The sequence below is a fragment of the Larus michahellis genome, chromosome 16, assembly GCF_964199755.1.
Source record: "Larus michahellis chromosome 16, bLarMic1.1, whole genome shotgun sequence".
NCBI classification, from domain to species: domain Eukaryota; kingdom Metazoa; phylum Chordata; class Aves; order Charadriiformes; family Laridae; genus Larus; species Larus michahellis.
In genome coordinates this window covers 3299049-3316214 of record NC_133911.1, presented here as the reverse complement: position 1 = coordinate 3316214, position 17166 = coordinate 3299049, and the positions used below count along the sequence as shown (strand labels likewise).

The 17166-nt window shown below is 63.9% G+C and overlaps 3 protein-coding genes across 4 annotated transcripts in view; all 3 read left to right on the top strand.

The window, feature by feature from the left end:
- Nucleotides 1-3064, top strand: part of FHAD1 (forkhead associated phosphopeptide binding domain 1) — a 28175-nt gene extending 25111 nt beyond the window's left edge. For both annotated transcript variants that reach the window (XM_074609445.1, XM_074609446.1), the window contains 2 exons: nt 761-926; nt 2035-3064. In XM_074609445.1, coding sequence (XP_074465546.1) covers nt 761-926; nt 2035-2118 — 250 coding nt within the window. In that variant the 3' untranslated portion in view covers nt 2119-3064. The remainder of the gene's footprint in view (nt 1-760; nt 927-2034) is intronic.
- Nucleotides 3065-3718: 654 nt separating this feature from the next.
- EFHD2 (EF-hand domain family member D2) lies at nt 3719-9132 on the top strand. Its single transcript, XM_074609444.1, has 4 exons — nt 3719-3926; nt 7424-7571; nt 7729-7863; nt 8032-9132. The coding sequence occupies exons 1-4, from the start codon at nt 3733-3735 to the stop codon at nt 8164-8166; spliced, it is 612 nt and encodes a 203-aa protein (XP_074465545.1). The 5' UTR covers nt 3719-3732; the 3' UTR covers nt 8167-9132.
- Nucleotides 9133-9745: 613 nt separating this feature from the next.
- Nucleotides 9746-11511, top strand: LOC141732211 (chymotrypsin-C-like). Its single transcript, XM_074560791.1, has 8 exons — nt 9746-9884; nt 10008-10099; nt 10191-10288; nt 10389-10514; nt 10643-10779; nt 10866-11011; nt 11131-11280; nt 11401-11511. Exons 1-8 carry the CDS (start codon nt 9746-9748, stop codon nt 11416-11418), a joined length of 906 nt encoding a protein of 301 aa, XP_074416892.1. The 3' UTR covers nt 11419-11511.
- Nucleotides 11512-17166: the final 5655 nt, after the last annotated feature.

Genomic DNA, 17166 nt, shown 5'->3' with positions numbered 1-17166 from the left:
CTTGCAGGGCCCTACGCGGTTAAGCAGTGACAGAAGCAAGGAGACCTTGGCAGAGTCCCTTGTGCGGGGTGGCCGGTCCCCGGGGTGGGGGGACAGGGTCAGCAGGAGCGAGGTAGGCATGGGAGCCGATGGGGAGGGATGGCCGGACCGAAGGGGATGCTCCCGCTCCAGGAGCTGCCCTTGCACACGGTGATGTGTGAGGGGGCAGGGAGGAACCCGGGGTTGTGCAAGCCCCGCTGCTGCTCGCTGCACAAATGCAGAAGTCTTTTTGCCCGCAGCACCGGAAAAAGCGGTGTAGAAAGATATTTCGGGGCCGGTACTAATATGCCACTGAAAGCAAAGTAGGCAGGAGGTTTGATAGCAATCTGCAAGCCAGCAGTGCCGACACGGCCACCCAGAGTCCCTCGCCTGCCCCGTACGCTGAACAGAAGGGGTCACAGCCAGCACCGAGGCGGGGTTGGGTGAAGGAAGCCTCGAAGAGGGGACATCTTGGTCTCAGCGAAGGCAGGAAGAGAGGGGTTTTGCCACGGTGTAAGGCAGCAGAGTAGGAAAACCACTTCGTTAAACATGTGCAGGACCTTGCAAGGGGTTAGCCACTCTGGTGTCCTTTAATGTCACCCCATGGTGTGGGTGCCCCTGGGAGGGACGCAAGCGTGATACGGTGTTGCTCAGAAGCCATCTCTCTCAAGGCAGAGCCCAGCTGGGGGTCGGGTGGTCGACGTGGTGACAGTCGTCCCCCCCGCCATTCTGTTTCACACAGGCTGAACCAAGCATCCCTGCAAAGGTGCCAGGAGGAGATGTCCAAGCTGGAAGATGAAGCCTACAGGGAGGCAGAAGAGAAGGCTCTGCTGAAGGAAGCTCTGGAGAGGACGCAGCTGCAGCTGAGCCAGGAGAAGAGGCTGCTGCGAGCAGCCAAACTGCACAAGGTGAGGACACAGGAGCAGGTGAGCAGGGCCCGTGAGGACACCTGGAGCCCCAGGAGCCAATGGTCCTCGTGCCCCAGTGTTCAAAGGCAGGTCCCAGTGGTCAGTAGGCACCTCCGAGGGCAGCGAGGCGCTACAGGATGCATCTGCCCTGATGATGGAGGCACAGGGGATGCAGGGCACAGCCTGGACGCTCGGCTGTTGGGAAGGTGCCCAAGGCAAGTCCTGCAAGTGGAAGGAAGGTGACTCCTGGTGTGACCCAGAGCCTTTCAGAGGACAAGGCAGAGGAGCCTCCAGGCGGTGCCCATTCTCCAGAAGGCAGAGTTGGGAAGGCATGACATGCTCCAGTCACTTGGTTGCACACAGTGGTGAGGGGGGACATGCAAGTGAGGTGTCTGCTGCTGCAGGAGCATCTCCCCTCGCTGGTGCAGACACGTGGGTTTGCTCTCTCTGAGATGGTCGCTCAGGTGGGGTTGGGTAAATGAGGAGCTGGGGTTGTAGTGAGAGACCTCTGGGGCTGAAAGTCGAAAGGGCGTTGGTGACTTTGGGGATGTATCTCTTGCGTGGGGCACCTCTGTGGTGTGCCCGCCACAGCTGGAAAGGTGAAGCAGCCTGGCACGAAGGCTCAGCAGAAGTGGCGAGCACCGTGTAAGGCCCTGACCGAGCTTTTGTGAGCAGTTAGGAACAGGTGGTGGCCCTGTCGCAGTTTTCTGGCTGTGGAATACCAACGGGTGGCTGTGCTCTTCTGCAGCAGCAGTGGGGCAGACACCAGGCAAAGAGTTGGGAGCTCCCTGCAAGACCCAACTCCTGCAGTTTGTGCAGCAGCCAGCTCCATCCGTCAGGGACCCTGGATGCTGTGGTCTGTCTGTCCATCCCGAAAGGCTGGGTGGCCTGGGGCCCTGCTGCTCAGCCAGGCTTGGCCGCATGGCAGCATCCCCGCTGCCGGAGGTGGAGGGCGATGCGTTGCATGGGCAGCCGTATCAGTGGGTTTGGGCCATGTAGGTGGTGGAGAATGGAAGGTCAGGCATGTCCTGCAGGCGTCATGAAGGCCATGCCAAGCTCTCATGGGTGAACATGGTGTTTAGGTGTTTGATGTGTCTCTGTTCTGCAGCCTGGAGCCAAGAAGCCTTTCTGCTCGGGAAAGCTGAAGGCCAAGGAGCGCACAGCAGAAGCCCTCAAGATGGGAAGCCCGTAGGAGAGCTACCACAGAGGCCTTGGGTTGGCGAAGGTCCGTGGTAGGAACGGGTCGGCGCACTGTGGACACTAATATTGGTCGTGGTACGAGGTGTGGGTGCGTTTTGAGGAGCCCCTGTTTGTATCCCGGAGCTCCTGGGCACACTGGGGTGACTGCACGGTGTGGAGGACATTATTTTCCTGCAGTACATGTCCTGGGCTGCGTGGTGGGGCTCATGGCGATAGAAAAGGTGGTGTGGATACACCTGAGCGTATACATGTATATTCATCTATATGTGTGTGAATACAACCCAGTGTATACAGCATATGTGGGGTCTGTCGTGTCCCGGCTGAAGTAGCCTCAAGATATGAAGCCTGTATGAAGTAAATTGTCCCTTGCACTTGGGACTCCGGTGTCCTCCAGTCCCCGTGGTGTCACGGGGCAGATGGAGCATAAGGCGTGATGCAGAATGGAAGTGTGGCACTCCAGGAATGCCGGAGCGCAGCGCTGGTGGAAGCCACGACAAGCTGCCACGCAGTAACGGGAAGGGAAGAAGAGGAGCCACGTTGGCCACGCGGGTTCATTACAGCAGCGTGAGAACGAGCCCGGGGAGGCCAGAGTGAAGCCCTGGTTGGGTGGGATGGGGCAGTGGCACGGGCTCGCTGTTGCCATCAAATGCAGTCCCACTCCATGTGCAAGGGTGAGAGCGGACCCTGGTTTCTGGGGAGCAGCGGCATTTTTTGGGGAGAGGGGGGGGAGATGTCTGCAGGGAAGAGGCCCCTGCATCTGCTCTGCCTTGACCTCACTCGGAGCAGTCTGTGCCGAGACCTCAGCAGATCCTTCCAGCTGAGGATAATGTGGATGTGAGCAAAACCTCAGGGGTTTTTTGGGTTGTTTTTTTATTTTTTTTTCTTTCTTAATAGGCTATAAAGGTCTAAAAGCAGCTCAGAGGGGCTGCATCTTGCTGACGCAGGAACCACATCGTGTTGTCGGGCAGACCCTCCCCGGGGCACGCAATGGCCAATGCCTAATTTTTAGTAGGGACTGTGCGGCGAGTGGCTGTGCCCCCGAGGCCAGCAGGGCGCTGGTGATGGAGTTGGTCTATTATCCACCAGATGTGCAGTGGGCTTCCATCTGTGTGCTGGCCTGGGCTCGTTTAGGGGGAAGACATGACCCAAACATGTGGAACATCGTGCCGGGAACCTGTCTGTCCGTGCTGTGGGCGTCTTCTGCGGGTTTCTCTGGTGGTTTTGGGCTGGGCTAGGTGGTGTGTGTCCTCTCCATCCCACCTTTGCCCACCCCTGGGTCGCTAATGGACGGAGCGCGGGTGTCTGTAGGTGGACCTGGGGCTGATGAAGCCCCTTTCCCTCCCTGGATCCTAAGGATTCGCACCTGCATCCCGGGGGGCTCCCAGCGCTGGATGGGACCGGGGCAGACTGGTACCCGCCGGGGGAGACGGTGATGGGGCGGCCGGGGGAGACGGTGATGGGCTGCGGGAGGGCGGTGGCAACCGCAGCCCCCCCCAGGTGGCCGGGCGGAGCGGGGGGCCGGCGGCTCGGCTCTCCCCGGGGCCGGGGGGCTCAGCCCGGCCCCCGGGGCGGAGCGGGAGCGGGGCGGAGCGGCCATCCGGGCACCATGGCGGCGGCGGCGGAGGAGCTGGCGGGGCGGCGGGGCCGGGGACCGGAGCCGGGGCCGGGGCCGGGCAGCCCGGTGGGGCGGGTAGGGGGCGAGAGCTCGCCCGGGGGCGGTCGCCGCGTCTTCAGCCCCGCCGGGGAGTTCCGTGAGTTCTCCCGGCGGCAGCTCCGCGACATGGAGCGGCTTTTCCGACAGTGAGTGCCGGTGGGGATGGGGGGGGGAACGGGGGACGGCGATGGGGACCCCCCCCGCGTGGCATCACCGGGTCCCGGCCGGGGGACCCCCGGCATCCCGGCTCTTGGCAGGAGAGATGCCCCTGCGCCATGCTTGCGGGAGGGATCCCCCCCATTCCTTGCGGGAGGGACCCCCCCCAGGATCCCCCCAGCTCCTTGCGGGAGGGACCCCATATTCCTTGCAGGAGGGACTCCCAAGACACCCCAGCGTATTGCAGGAGGGGTCCCCCCCCTTTATTCCGTGCAGGAGGAATCCCCTCATTCCCTGCAAGAGGCACCTCCAAGACCCCCAGCTCCTTGCAGGACCGATCCCCCCATTTCTTGTTGGAGGGACCCCCGGGTCCTTGCAGGAGGGACCCCCCCATACTCCCAGCTCCTTGCAGGAGGGACCCCCCCCCCCATACTCCCAGCTCCTTGCAGGAGGGAGCCCCCCCAATTCCTTGGAGGATGAACCCCCAGGACCCCTAGCTGCTTGCAGGAGGAACCCCCTGGCTCCTTGCAGGAGGCTCCCCCCTGCCCTGCTCTTTGCAGGAGCGATGGCTGGGACACCCCGCATGCCTTGCAGGAGGGATCCCCTCCAGCCCAGCTCTTTGCAGGAGGGATGGCTGGGACACCCCCCAACTGCTTGCAGGAGGGATCCCAGGGACTTTCCCTTCTCCCCCCTGCCCCAGCCCCTTGCAGGAGGGATGCCAGGGACACCTGGGACACCTTCCCCCAGCTCCTTGCAGGAGAGACCCCTGCACACCCCCAAATCCTTGCAAAAGGAACCCCCCTACACCCCATCTCCTGGGAGGAGGCACCCAGCACCTTGTGCTGGGGCTGGTGGGTGCCGCAAGGGTCCCCCGCGGACCCTCTGCCGCAGTGCCAAGGGGCCCCCACGGCTCCGGCTGCGGTGACAAGGCCAGCGTGTCCCCAGCATCCCTGGCCGCGCTGTGTGCCACCACGCATGATGGAGCGTGACTCGTGCCAGTTCGGCCCCCGGCCCCAGGGCTGGCAGGGGGTGGGGGGGGCGGAACGGACACGACAGAAGCTGGCAGCAAGCATTGAGCCCTGGAAAATTCCAGGGGGAGACAGAAACGGGGGCGGCTCCGACCACGGTCACGCCAGGATGCGCGTGAGTAGCCGGGGGCGAGTGGGACGGCCCCGGAGCATCCCCGCAGAGCCCCCGGCGTGCCGGGTGCTTTGTGCAGGCAGCGTTGGAGGGAAGCACGGCTCCGGGGGGAGCGCAGAGCAGGCGAAGGCATAGCTGGGGCATGCTGCTGCCCCTCGCCTTGCCGGGCCCCAAGGAAGGAGGGAGTCCGCACGTAGGGTCTTGCTGGGGTATGGCCAAGTGCTGGAGAAAGCAATGGGGATGGAGGCAGCGAGGTCCGAAGCAGCACGCTGTGGGGCTGGTTGGGGTGCAGGTGTGCCCCCCCAGCGCCCCAGCAGTGCGAGGAGCCCTCCGTGTCCCCCGCTTCTCCCTGGTGGGTTGTCACCCCATCACGCGGACATGGCAGCCTCACGTACAGGCTGCTGTCTCTTGGACTGCAGCAGAAGGGAGCTGGTGGTGGGGGGACACGCACCATACTTTGGGGTCCCCGGGGGAAGAACCACAGCCAGAGCGGCTGCTCGTGGCGCCGGAGGTGATGGGCGGCCGTGGGTGCTGCGGCCACGGCGCAGATGGCGGTGCGGGGCGGGGGGGGAAGCGTTGCGTGGTGGGAGTCTGGCCGGCGCTGCGGAGAGGAGGGAGCCGGGCGCGGGAAGCAGACGTGTTTGCTCTGACACCTGCAGCGTCTCGCTGCAGCAAAAGGAGCAACGCCGGGGCTGTGCGGCAGCCCCCGGGGGTTTGGGAGCCGGGGGTGGGGAGGGGGGGTGTCTCCTAAGGGAAGGATGCTGTGGAGCCGAGCCCTGCCACGCTGCCCGTGCCACCGCTGCCGTCCTCGCCATGTGACGATCCGGCCGTACAGGGTGAAACGTTGCATGGAAGGGGTTTTGCTCTCTGCAGGGAAGATGTTGCCCTTTGGGAGCTTCCCCGGGAGCAGCAGAGGGATGCCTGCATCCCTGACAATCAGAGCGGAGGGGAGTGAGAGCGAGGAAGCGCCCTGCAGTCGGGGGATGGCTTGCACGGGACGAGGTGGCAGGGCCGGGCTAGCAAATGTGCTCCTTGCAGGGAAAAATCTCAGAGTGATGCCCCAAAAGGGGTCTGGGATGCAGAAAGCGTGTGAGGTCTGCTCCCCCCGCCTGGCTTTGGGGGTGATGGCGGAGGTGAGTGGGGCTGGTGCGGGGCCAGCCCTGTTTCAGGGACCCCGTCAGTGTGGGAGAGCAGGAAGGTGCCGCTTGTGGCACGGACAGAACAAACCACAGCAGAGAAGGGACAAATGAGTCACAGACCAGCAGCGCGGCGAGCGTGGGGCTCTGCGGGGCGGCTGCGACGCTTGCAGGCACAGGAAAGGCAACCCACAGGAAAAAATACACCCCCCCGGTCACGATGGGTACAGCCGGGCAGCTGCTCGCCTACTTCTGCATTGCGCCGGGACGTGTCGCAGGGCCTTCCTCTTGTGGCCACCGTCGTGCCCAGGAAGGGTGGTGGGGCAGGTGACAGTCCCTTGCAGGGACATTGTTCTTCCGCTGGTGTCCTGCGCTGTGGAGCTGTAGGAAGCCTGGATCCGTGCTGGCTCCCCAGCGAGAGCCCACGGTGCCGGGCAGGAGGCAGCGTGGCATCGGCACAGCAGGCAGGGCAGGTGGTGGGAGACTGGATGGGACGGTGGCATGGTCACAGGCCGGGGTCCGAGGAGTCCGCAAGCAGGCTTGGAAAACAGGGATGCACCCGGATCTCTCAGCCAAGCCCAGCCGTCTGGATGCTGAGGGGCTCTGGGCAGGTGGGAACGGTCACCGGGAGGTGTCACGGGGAGGAGGAGGTGGCTGCGCCCCCCACCACATGTGGGGGCTCACGGTCCCCATAGGCAAATGGGCAGGGGCTGCCGGGGGCACCTGCACGGTGCCAAACCCCCAGGAGCCGGGCAAGCTGCCGACTCGGCCAAGAGGAAGGTGGCTCCTGACGGAGGGGCGATGGGGGGAGCGGCGCCTGGTGGCTCAACACGGTGCCCATTATCCCTCGTGGCAGCCAAGGGGAGCGCGTGCCCCGGCTCCCGGCGCAGGGAGCCAGCGGCAGGTTTGGCAGCATCTCGGGGGGGGGGTGTTTTGTGCCAAGTGCCGCACAGAAGCAGGAACGATCCCGGATGATGCTCCGGGGGGTTGTTAGCAGTTCACCAGCAGCTTCCCGTGGTCTGGCAAGCCGCCCGGGATCGTTGGTGCCCAGGTCCTTGTTCTTCCCTCCTCGCTCCCTAACCACGCTAGCCGCCTCCCTCCCCGGCCAGCGTGGGCACTGGCTGTTGGGGGGCTGGGGGGCCCGGTGTGGCGGGGTCTGATGCTCTCCATACCCCATGGCAATGTGACAGGAGCGTGCCTCTATCCCGCAGGTACGACGCGGGAAAGGACGGCTTCATCGACCTGATGGAGCTGAAGCTGATGATGGAGAAGCTGGGGGCACCGCAGACGCACCTGGGCCTGAAGAACATGATCAAGGAAGTGGACGAGGACCTGGACAGCAAGCTCAGCTTTCGGGAGGTGAGGGGCCGGGGGGGCCTCCATGATGGCAGCAGGGGATGGCCACAGCACGGTCCCCCTGTGGCCAGTGCCAGACTGGGCTGGTGGTCAGGTGGGGAGGGAGCCTTTGGTGGCTTTGGGGTCTCGGAGGAGCTGATGCCAACGTCTCTTCTTGCAGTTCCTGCTGATTTTCCGCAAGGCGGCGGCGGGGGAGCTGCAGGAGGACAGCGGGCTGCATGCCCTGGCCCGGCTCTCCGAGATCGACGTCTCCACGGAGGGGGTGAAAGGCGCCAAGAGCTTCTTCGAGGCCAAGGTGAGGCGAGTGGTGGTGGGGCACGAGAGGTCCCGACGCGGGGTAGTGGTGCACGAGGGTGGTTTGGTGCCTGGAGAGGGGTGGGCAGGAGGTGGAGGTGCTGGGACGGGCAGCAGGGCTTGATGGGGGTCTGGGGGGGGACCCAGCCAGACGTGCCACCGCCCGCAGGTGCAAGCCATCCATGAGGCCAGCCGCTTTGAGGAGGAGATCAAGGCGGAGCAGGAGGAGAAGAAGAAGCAGGCGGAGGAGCTGAAGCAGAGGAAGGCGGCGTTCAAGGAGCTGCAGTCCACCTTCAAGCAGTGACGGGGCCCCGGCGCGGGGCCGGGCAGGACTGGTCTGCGGTGCCCGGGCTGGCAACGCTGCGTGTGCCGTGTGCCAGCCGTGCCGGGAGCGATGCCGGAGCCGGGTGCCGACTGTGCCCGCCCTGAAGGCTGAGCTGCCGGCGGGCTCCTGGCCTGGGCTGGGCGCAGCGGCGGAGCCCGGTCGTCCCCGGCTTCCCTCCCCTTGCTGTGGTGTCTGTAGGTGTTGTTCGTGTCCCCCCCTGAGTCCCCAGTGTCCCTCTCCCACCCCGTCCGAGCTCCTCCCATCCCGAGGGGCAGCAGCACCCTGTCCCCTGCCCGTGACGGTGCCGGGGCTGCTGCTGCCGAATCCTGGGGGCTCCGTGCCCAGGACAGTGGCTGTCCCCAGGGCGTCCTGGTGTCGTGCATGTGCTGTGAGGGTGACAGGAGCCGCGGAGGGGGTTGCGGCAGCTGCGCTGGCTCGGTGCCCATTGGCGTGGCTGCGTGGTGACAGAGATCCCGGTCCCCCCCTCCCGCCGCCGCCTTCCCCGATGGCTGTGCCGAAAGCTGGGCGTGCTGCGGGGCAGCTCGGCGAGCCCCCCACCGCGGTGCCACCTGTGTCCGCGTGTGTGTGTGTGTGTGTGACGGCGGGTGGCACGCTCAGGGCTGGGGGGCAGCCCCCACTGGCCCGTGTTTGTCTGTACGTTGGTGAAAGGCGGACGGAAAGGGCAGCTGCTGGCTCGCAAAGCTGTATTTTTATTTGTCGTGTCGTATTGAGCCCGGGAGGGCGCGTGTTGTGGCCGCGAGCGGTTTCTGTCGGTTGATTGCGGGCTCCCGTGTTTGTGGGTGCTGTAAAGAGGCGCGTCTGTCCCGCAGCATCCCCCGAGTGGTGGGACGGGGTGGGGGGGGTGTATGTATTGTTTGGGTTTTTTTTATTTTAATCCCAAATAAATATTATATTTCGTAAGTGCGCTGGGTGCCTGCGCAGGGGCCGCGGTGCAGCGATGGTGCGGCCGTGTCTGCGGCGGGGGCTCGGGTCAGGGGTAGGAGCCTGCGGGAACGGGGTCCAGCTGTGGTCACCTGGTCACCGCTGCCGGAGGTGGCCCCCCCCGCCACGGGTGGATGGGGGCGAGGTGGGGTGGTGCTGGGAGCCCAGCGTGGGAAGCAGCGGGGGCCTGATCCAGGTGTGCGGCTTGGGGGTGAGTGAAGGTCTCCAGCGTCCCCGCTGGCATTGGCCGCGTGGAGAGTGAGATAAGGGGACCTTGGCCCTGGGGTAACTTGCGGGGGGAGCCACATCCTGGGGCTGGAGATTGGGGAGCAGCTTGGCTGGCTGGCCACCCCACGGAAAGCGGCATGGCTGGCGGGGGGGGGCTGTCCACTAGCCGGTCCCTCTAGAGGGACCGTGGCCACCAGCCGTCTCCCAAGAGGGACCCTGCCTTGTCCCCCGGTTGGGAGCCAGCGTCCCTGCTGTGCCACATCGCGGTGCAGCTGCGGGATGGACAGATGTGGCCGTTCCCAGGCAGGAAGGGGCGATGCGATAAGATGGGGCAATAGGGCTGGGGACCCCCCCGCCGCTTCCCTCCCCAGCATGGGACAGTCACCACATGTTGGTGGCAGGAGTGGTGACGCCAAGGTCCCCGGCGGCGGCGGGCGCTATAAGAGGGGTGAGCAGCCCCAGCGCAGCACCTTGGGACGGCGCAACCATGCTGGGGGCTGTGTGTCTCGCCGTGCTGCTGGGCTACGGTGGGTGCGGGCGGCGGGGAGGGGATGGGGCAGGGGGGGGTGAATGGGACCCCAGCGCCCACCGTGGCCCCAGGCACAGGGTCGCAGGCGGTCGCTGAGGTCCCTTTGCCGGGTGTCACACAGCCTACGGATGCGGTCAGCCGGCCGTGCCGCCGCTGCTGGGCACCCGGGTGGTGGGTGGCGAAGATGCCCGTGCCCACAGCTGGCCCTGGCAGGTAAGGCGGGGGGGGGGCACGGGGAGAGGGAGAGAGGGTGGGATGGGGACGGGGACATCCCCGCTCTGACGCTGTGCCCCTGCCGTCGCAGATCTCGCTGCAGTACAGCAGGTACGGGGCTTGGCACCACACGTGCGGCGGGACCCTCATCGCCTCCAACTGGGTGCTGACGGCTGCCCACTGCATCAGGTGGGTGCAGGAGCGCCGGGGGGGTGGGGGAGGTCCGGACTGGGTGGGGAAAGAGGTTTGTGGAGACTGACACCCCCTCTCTTTTCACCCCCCCCGGCAGCTCTAGCTTGAACTACCGCGTGGTGCTGGGCAAGCAGGTCCTGTCGGAGGAGGACGAGGCGGGCTCGCTGGCCGTGGGCGTGGATAAGATCATCGTGCACGAGAACTGGAACTCCTTCTTCATCATGTAGGGGACAAGGCGTATTGGGCGTGGGTGGGAGGCATCGCGGCTCGGGGGTCCCCCGTCTGTCCCCGTGGCTGGGGGGTCCCCCGTCCCCACGGCCACCGGTCCCCACGGCTCTGCTCTCCCCGCAGCAACGACATCGCCCTGATCAAGCTGGCGCAGGAGGTGGAGGTGAGCGAGACCATCCAGCCCGCCTGCCTGCCGCCCGCCGGCCTGACGCTGGAGAACAACTACCCCTGCTACATCACCGGCTGGGGACGCATCAGGAGTAAGCTGGGGACTCCCGGGGCCGGGGGGGAAGGGGGTGTCCGGTGGTGGTGGGGCACAAGGTGTGAGATATGGATGTCCTTGCAGCGAACGGGCCCCTGGCCGACGTCCTGCAGCAAGCCCTGCTGCCCGTGGTGGACTATGAGACCTGCTCCCAGCGGGACTGGTGGGGCAGCAATGTGCGCCCCACCATGGTCTGCGCCGGCGGGGACGGCACCGTCTCCGGCTGCAACGTGAGTGTCGTCCCTGCAGGGCCAGGGCTGGGGGCCGGGAGGGAGGCGGGGGTGGCCGGAGTGGGTCTGGAGTATCCATCCATCCATCCATCCATCCATCCATCCATCCATCCGCGCAGGGGGATTCGGGTGGCCCCCTGAACTGCCAGCGCGATGGGCTGTGGGAGGTGGACGGCATCGTCAGCTTCGGCTCCGCGCTGGGCTGCAACACCCACAAGAAGCCGACGGTCTTCACGCGGGTGTCTGCCTACATCGACTGGATCAACGAGGTGGGTGCCCCTGTCCCTAACCCCACCCCCCCCCCCCCGGAGGGGCCGGCCACACTGTCCCTGTCCCCACCCCTCCGAGGGTCTCACCACGGCCCCCCCGCCATGTCTTGTCGTTGGCAGAAAATAAGCGCGAACTGAGGCGGCAGCGCGTGGTGTGGAAAGTCTGGAGCGGGATAAAGGCGAAAGTGTTGAGCCGGCCTCCTGTGTCCTGCTGGTTATTTTTTTTGGCGAGGCCGGGGACGGGGGGGGGACGGACACACACACGTGGCAGAAGCAGGGGCTGTCTGTGGCGATGGTGGGGTTCGGCCCATGTGCTCGTGAGGGTCCCCCGAGTCATGCAGCGGGGCTGGCGGGGGTTCCGGGGGGGGGCAGCCATCCTGCAAGCTGCCCCTGGTTGTGGGGAGGGGGCAGTGGGAGCCATGGCCGTGGGACCGAGGGGCTGGTGTGTTGCGGGGAGAGGGACCCAGGGTCTGGCTGGGTGGCCCTGGGGGGCTCTAAGGAGCCCACTTGGCCCCTGGGGGGCTGTGGGGGAGGTGGTAGGTCCTAGGATGCTTTAGGGGAGTGGGCTGGCCCTGGGATGTCTGAGGGTACCTTGGTGGCCCTGGGCTACTGGAGGACAGATGAATTAGAATGGGGGGGTCTGGAGAGAACTAGGGTGGTGCAGGGGGGCTGATTGCTTATGGGGGGCTCAAAGTTGGTTCGGGGTTTCCCTGGGCTCTGCATGGCATTGCCAGCTCCAGCTCCAGGAGCTGGAATGTGGCCCAGAAGCCGAGGGTCTCACCCTGGGTCTCCATCCCCGGCGCCTGGAGAAAGCAGGTGGGCGGTGGGGGGCCGGTGGGGTGGTGCGTGTCCCCGGGAGGAGCCGGGACTGCCGTGGGGGAGGTGTGGGGTTCACCGGGGAGCAAGGCTGCTGCACTGATGGCCGCGAAGAGGCTGCCTGGGAGGTGCGGATGGGTGCCATGCCGGGAGCCCCCACGCAGAGCCACCCGCCGTGCCGGAGCCTTGGGGAGGCGGTGGTGATGGAGGCGGTGGTGATGGAGGCGGTGGTGATGGCGTGCCGTCATCTCGTGGTGCCCGGCAGGGAGCATGGTGGCAGGAGGAGGGTGGCGTGACGTGCAGAGATGGACAGCGGGGCCTCGAGCTCAGCAGGGGAACGTGATGGATGGTGCCGGGAGTCAGAAGTCTGCAGGGACGAGCCGGGAAGAGGCGTTGGCATCGATGAAACTTGGAAGCAGTAACCCAAGGGTGGGAGTTTGGAATCTCTGTCTGTGTCCAGCATTGCTCTCGGCGGGTCAGGCGCCAACTGAGTCCATGGAGCTGTGAAGCAACGGGGTTTTTTGAGGTGTGTGAAGCACTTTACAGGTAGTGGCCAAAGCCATCGGCCCTGGAGGTCTGTCTGTGAAGGAGCCAAAGAAGGTTGGCAGCTTGTGCGAGATCCCGGGTATGTGGTGGGAAAGTGTTAGCGGTAGAAGTGGATGCAACAGTGAGTGGTAAAAGTGTCTGGAAGTCTGGAAGGGCAAGTTATACAGCGAAGCAGAAACTCTCTTTCAACTCTACAGCAACAGTTTCACCAATAGCACTAGTGTCAAAATTGTTGAGCTGAAATATGGAATTTTGTGTGTGTGTAAGTGTACGGGACACATTACCCTCCAATGGAAAAGGTTATGGGCAAAAAGGAAACAGCTGAAAACTCAGTACCAGAACGTAGGCAGCCTTCAGACGTTCTCCAAGAAGAAAGTTTCTTAAACAGTAGTTGAGACTTTAGGGGTACTTCAGTCGAGGGCTGCGCTACCCGTTTCACCTTACCCAGGTCCCTTAATATTCCCACTTAAAGAACTTCTGCGGTACGGACCTTCTAGTAGACAGCTGGAGTACGCTTCTGAGCCTGTGCCCCGGGTGTGTATTTACCCTTTTAAACCTCTAAAATCCGCCCTATAAAAGTTTAAATTTGCACAGTTTGGTAATAAGCGTTTTTCGAAGCCAGCCTTTTCAAAGGCGGAGTGTCAGGCAGAACACCTGCGCACTGAGCTACTTTAGCTTTTACTTAGTTTTGCGCGTGGAAGTTGTTAAACTTTTTGTCCTTAAACTTGCGCTTTTAACAAGTCCAAGCGTATAAAGTTCAAGTGTAAAAAAGTAAGTTAAAAAAGTACAAAGTACACTAAATGTCTTTTACGCTTAAACTTTTATACTTCTTACACTCTTACACTTTAGCAAGTGTAAAAGACGTTTTGTACTTTCAGCAAGTACAGGTTTATAAAAAGTGTAAAACTTTTACACTCTTAAAAAGTTAAAATTTTGCACTTTTAAGTGTATTACAACAGTAAAACTTTTTTAAAGGGTAAAAAGTGTAGTAAAAAAAAAATAAATAAAATAAAATTACTGACGAGCGCTGGCTCCTGCCGCCGGTGGCCAGCTGACTGTCGCAGACCTTGCGCACCGGCCTGGCCCTGTCTCCTCTGGGCCCCCGCTGCGCCTTGCAGGGTCCGAGTGGGGCTCCGCTGTCTCCGGCCCATCCCACACCCCCTCCTGCCCCGGGCAACGATTTGGGCCGGGACCGGCTCCCCTTGGCACGGCGAGGAGAGGGTCCCCCAGCACATCCCAGCTGCGTCCTCCTGGAAAAGAGACGACACCACTTTCACCAACCCCCTCTGGCCTCTCTCCTCCTGGACCTCACCCATCGCCATCACCCAGTGAGACCAGTTGCAGGCTACAGCCTCCTCGGGGTGGTGGTGGGGGGGGTTTGCACTTGTTTTTTGCCCTCTCCCACCACCCAGCCTGCGTTGCAGCCCTACCGTGCCCGGGAGGACCTCAGGCACCCACACCAGAAAAAAGAAAACCAAAATAAAAGGGCTGCAGCACCAAACCATAAACACGATAAACTAAAACAACCACCAGAGAGAAAACAAACCGCCCCCCACACACACACAAAGCCCAGGCACAGCCCACCCTCGCCCCCACCACACACACATGCGCACGCAAAGTCCCGGTGCAACTCATCACACCTCCCACTGATGCTTGTGGCTTGAGCAGGAGCCGGGGTTGGGAGGGGGTGAGAGGGGAAAGGGAGGGAGCACACCGCCACGAAGACCCCAAACCCATCAACCTGTAGGGGAGGAGGGAAAGGCAGGGGCGAGGATGAGAAAAAAAGCGGGAAGGGGGAGGCAAAGAAAAGCCGGGAAAAGGCCGAAAACAAGACAACACATAAGGAAAAGGAAAGGAAAAAGGGGAGGGAGAGGGAAGGAGGAAGGCAGCAGGGAGACAAAGAGGGGAACAACATTATGAAGGCAGGGAGGAAGGCACATGGAGGGGATGGGACCAGACCCAGGACACGGGGGCAAAGGGGCAGCCCCCCGGTGGGGGGCACTGAAGGGGCAGCCCCCGTGGTGGGGGGCACTGAGCTCTCGTCCCCACCTTGGCTCATTCAGGGATGCTGTGGCCACCGCCGGACCTGGCCCTGGCACACACACAGGGCTGGCCAAGACCCGCCACGGCACCCAGCCACGGGGACGAGCTGCCCCCCCCGCCCCCACCTCGGCCCCGTCCCTTGGCCACCAGCGCCTGCCGTGCCCAGAAGAGCCCCAAAATAAGCAACCGAAATAAAAGGGCCGCAGCGCCAAACCATAAAGATGACAAATTAAAACAACAACCTGAGAGAAAACAGACCTCCCCCCCCGGCAAAGCCCAGGCACAGCCCACACTCATCCCCCCACCCCTCCAAAAACACACATGGGCTGTGCCCAGGCACGGCCGGCGCTGGAAGTGGCGGAGAGCAGAGGAGGGACCGGGGACCCGCTCCCCATTAGGGACTGCCCCCCACCCCACCCCAGGGACCCTCCCCAGGGAACGGGAGCTCAGGGACACCCCAGGAACCAGGGACAACCCCCCCAGGCCGACACTCACCAGACGAGGGCCGGCCACGCTGGGAAAGGGATGGGACGAAGCTCCTGGACCAGATGATGCTCCGGGACAGGACAACGCTTGGCCACCAACAGAAGAGAAGGGAACGGGCTGTGAGTCACTGCTCCAGGGTATCTGTAGCCCCCATGCACCCACCAGCCCCCCACCACCCCCCCCAACCCAGCCCCCCACCAGCCCCTTAAATCACCCCCTGGCCCCCAAAGCCAGCCCCGGGGTACCCTGTGCCTCCTCGGCTGAGTCCCAACAGCCCAAAGCCATGGACAGAGGGGAAAGGGGGGGAAGTTGGGGGGGGATATGAGGGAAAACTACCCAGAGCACACCAGCACCCCTGGGGTCACACAGCTCAGTTTCACCCCCTTTTCTCTTCTTTTTCTTTAACGCGACCCCAACCAGAGGAAATGCCCGGGGCGGGGGGAGGACAGGGAAGGGAAGAACTTGGGAAAAGCAAGGGCCAAAAGCCCTTATGGCCACAGCCAGACCTGCCGCTACCAAACAGAGTGCTGGCCACCACCGGCCACCACGCCCTGGCCCTGAGGACGAGCCCCCGGCCCTCGGCCCGCTGGGGACCCTCCCCAGGGAATCAGAGCTTGGGGACACCCCAGGAGGCAGGGACAAACCCCCGACCCTCACCAGACACCCCAGGGCTGACAGGAGAAGGTTGGGGGCAAACACAAGCCCACCACAGCAGCCACAGCCGATGAGGCCGCTCCACATCCAGGGCTCTCCTCAGGCACAGCCGGCACCGCCAGAGGGGAGAAGCAGCGTGAGCAGGGGACGGGGACATCTCCGGGGGGGGGGATTTAGTGGCCGCAGGGAAAGGAAAGAGAAAAAAAGGCAGAGAGTCAGCTCTGGCCACAGCCCATCCCCAAAAACATCCCCCAGCCCCGGCAGAGCCCAGTCCCACGGGGGAGGACCACCCAGGGGACAAATGTGCAGGGTCCCAAAGGAAAATCGGGACTATGGGAGTTGGGATCAGCACCAGCATGGGAAGCCCCAGGAGGGACGTGGGCACCCCAACACCACAGCACCCAGACACCCGGGTGCCCCGTGGACAAGGGACTGGGATGGGACAGGGACACCCCGGGGGACAGGCACCATGGTGGCACTGGAGCTCTCGAACAACTCCCTGGCCCCCCACCCCAGGCGGGCACCCAGGGGACACTCCAGTCCCACCAACCCCATGGTGGTACAACTGGAAAAAAAACAAGGGAAAAAAGTGCAGGGTCACCATTCCCGAGAGAAAAACGGGTCCAGGGAAGACAGGATCAGCCCCGGGATCACCCAGACACCCGGGTGCTCTGTGCACGAGGGCCCAGGACAGACCAGGGAGCACCAGCAACCCATAGCCAGGGGACACGGGGAAGGGGACCATGGTGGCACTGAGCTCTCTCGACCCCCTGAGCACAGGCAGGGCCGTCACAGCCACATCCCGGCTCTGGCTGGGACCCCCCCCACCCTCCACCCCAGACAACGGCCCAGGGCAACCACTCCCCGGCCCCAGGGGGCTCGGGGCTGCCCCACCTCACTCCAACAGAAGTGGCCGTACCTCCCCGCGCGCTCGCCCCCAGCCCCGCTCGGGCACAGGGCCCCCACCACCGGCCTGGGGCGCCCCCCGCCCCCAGGAAAGCCAAAACCAAAGGGAAAAAAACCAAAACCAACGACTGCAGCTCCAAACCATAAACACAACAAGCTAAAATAACAACTCAAGGCAAAGCAAAGCCCCCCAGAAAGTCACACACGCCCCCCCACAGGCACATACCCCATGGCCACCCCCAGGCTTTCCCGGGTTCGGTGGGTGCCACCAGTATTCGAGCCGATGCTGTGGCCGGGGCATCGTCCGGGGCCCCGCTCCTCACGGCACCAAGGACAGGCACCCAAGGTGGGCCCCCACCGGCAGGGACCCATGGCCACCCCGTGCTGAGCCCCCCGGGAAAGGCATCGCCCGTCCCACGCCAGCCCCGACCCCGG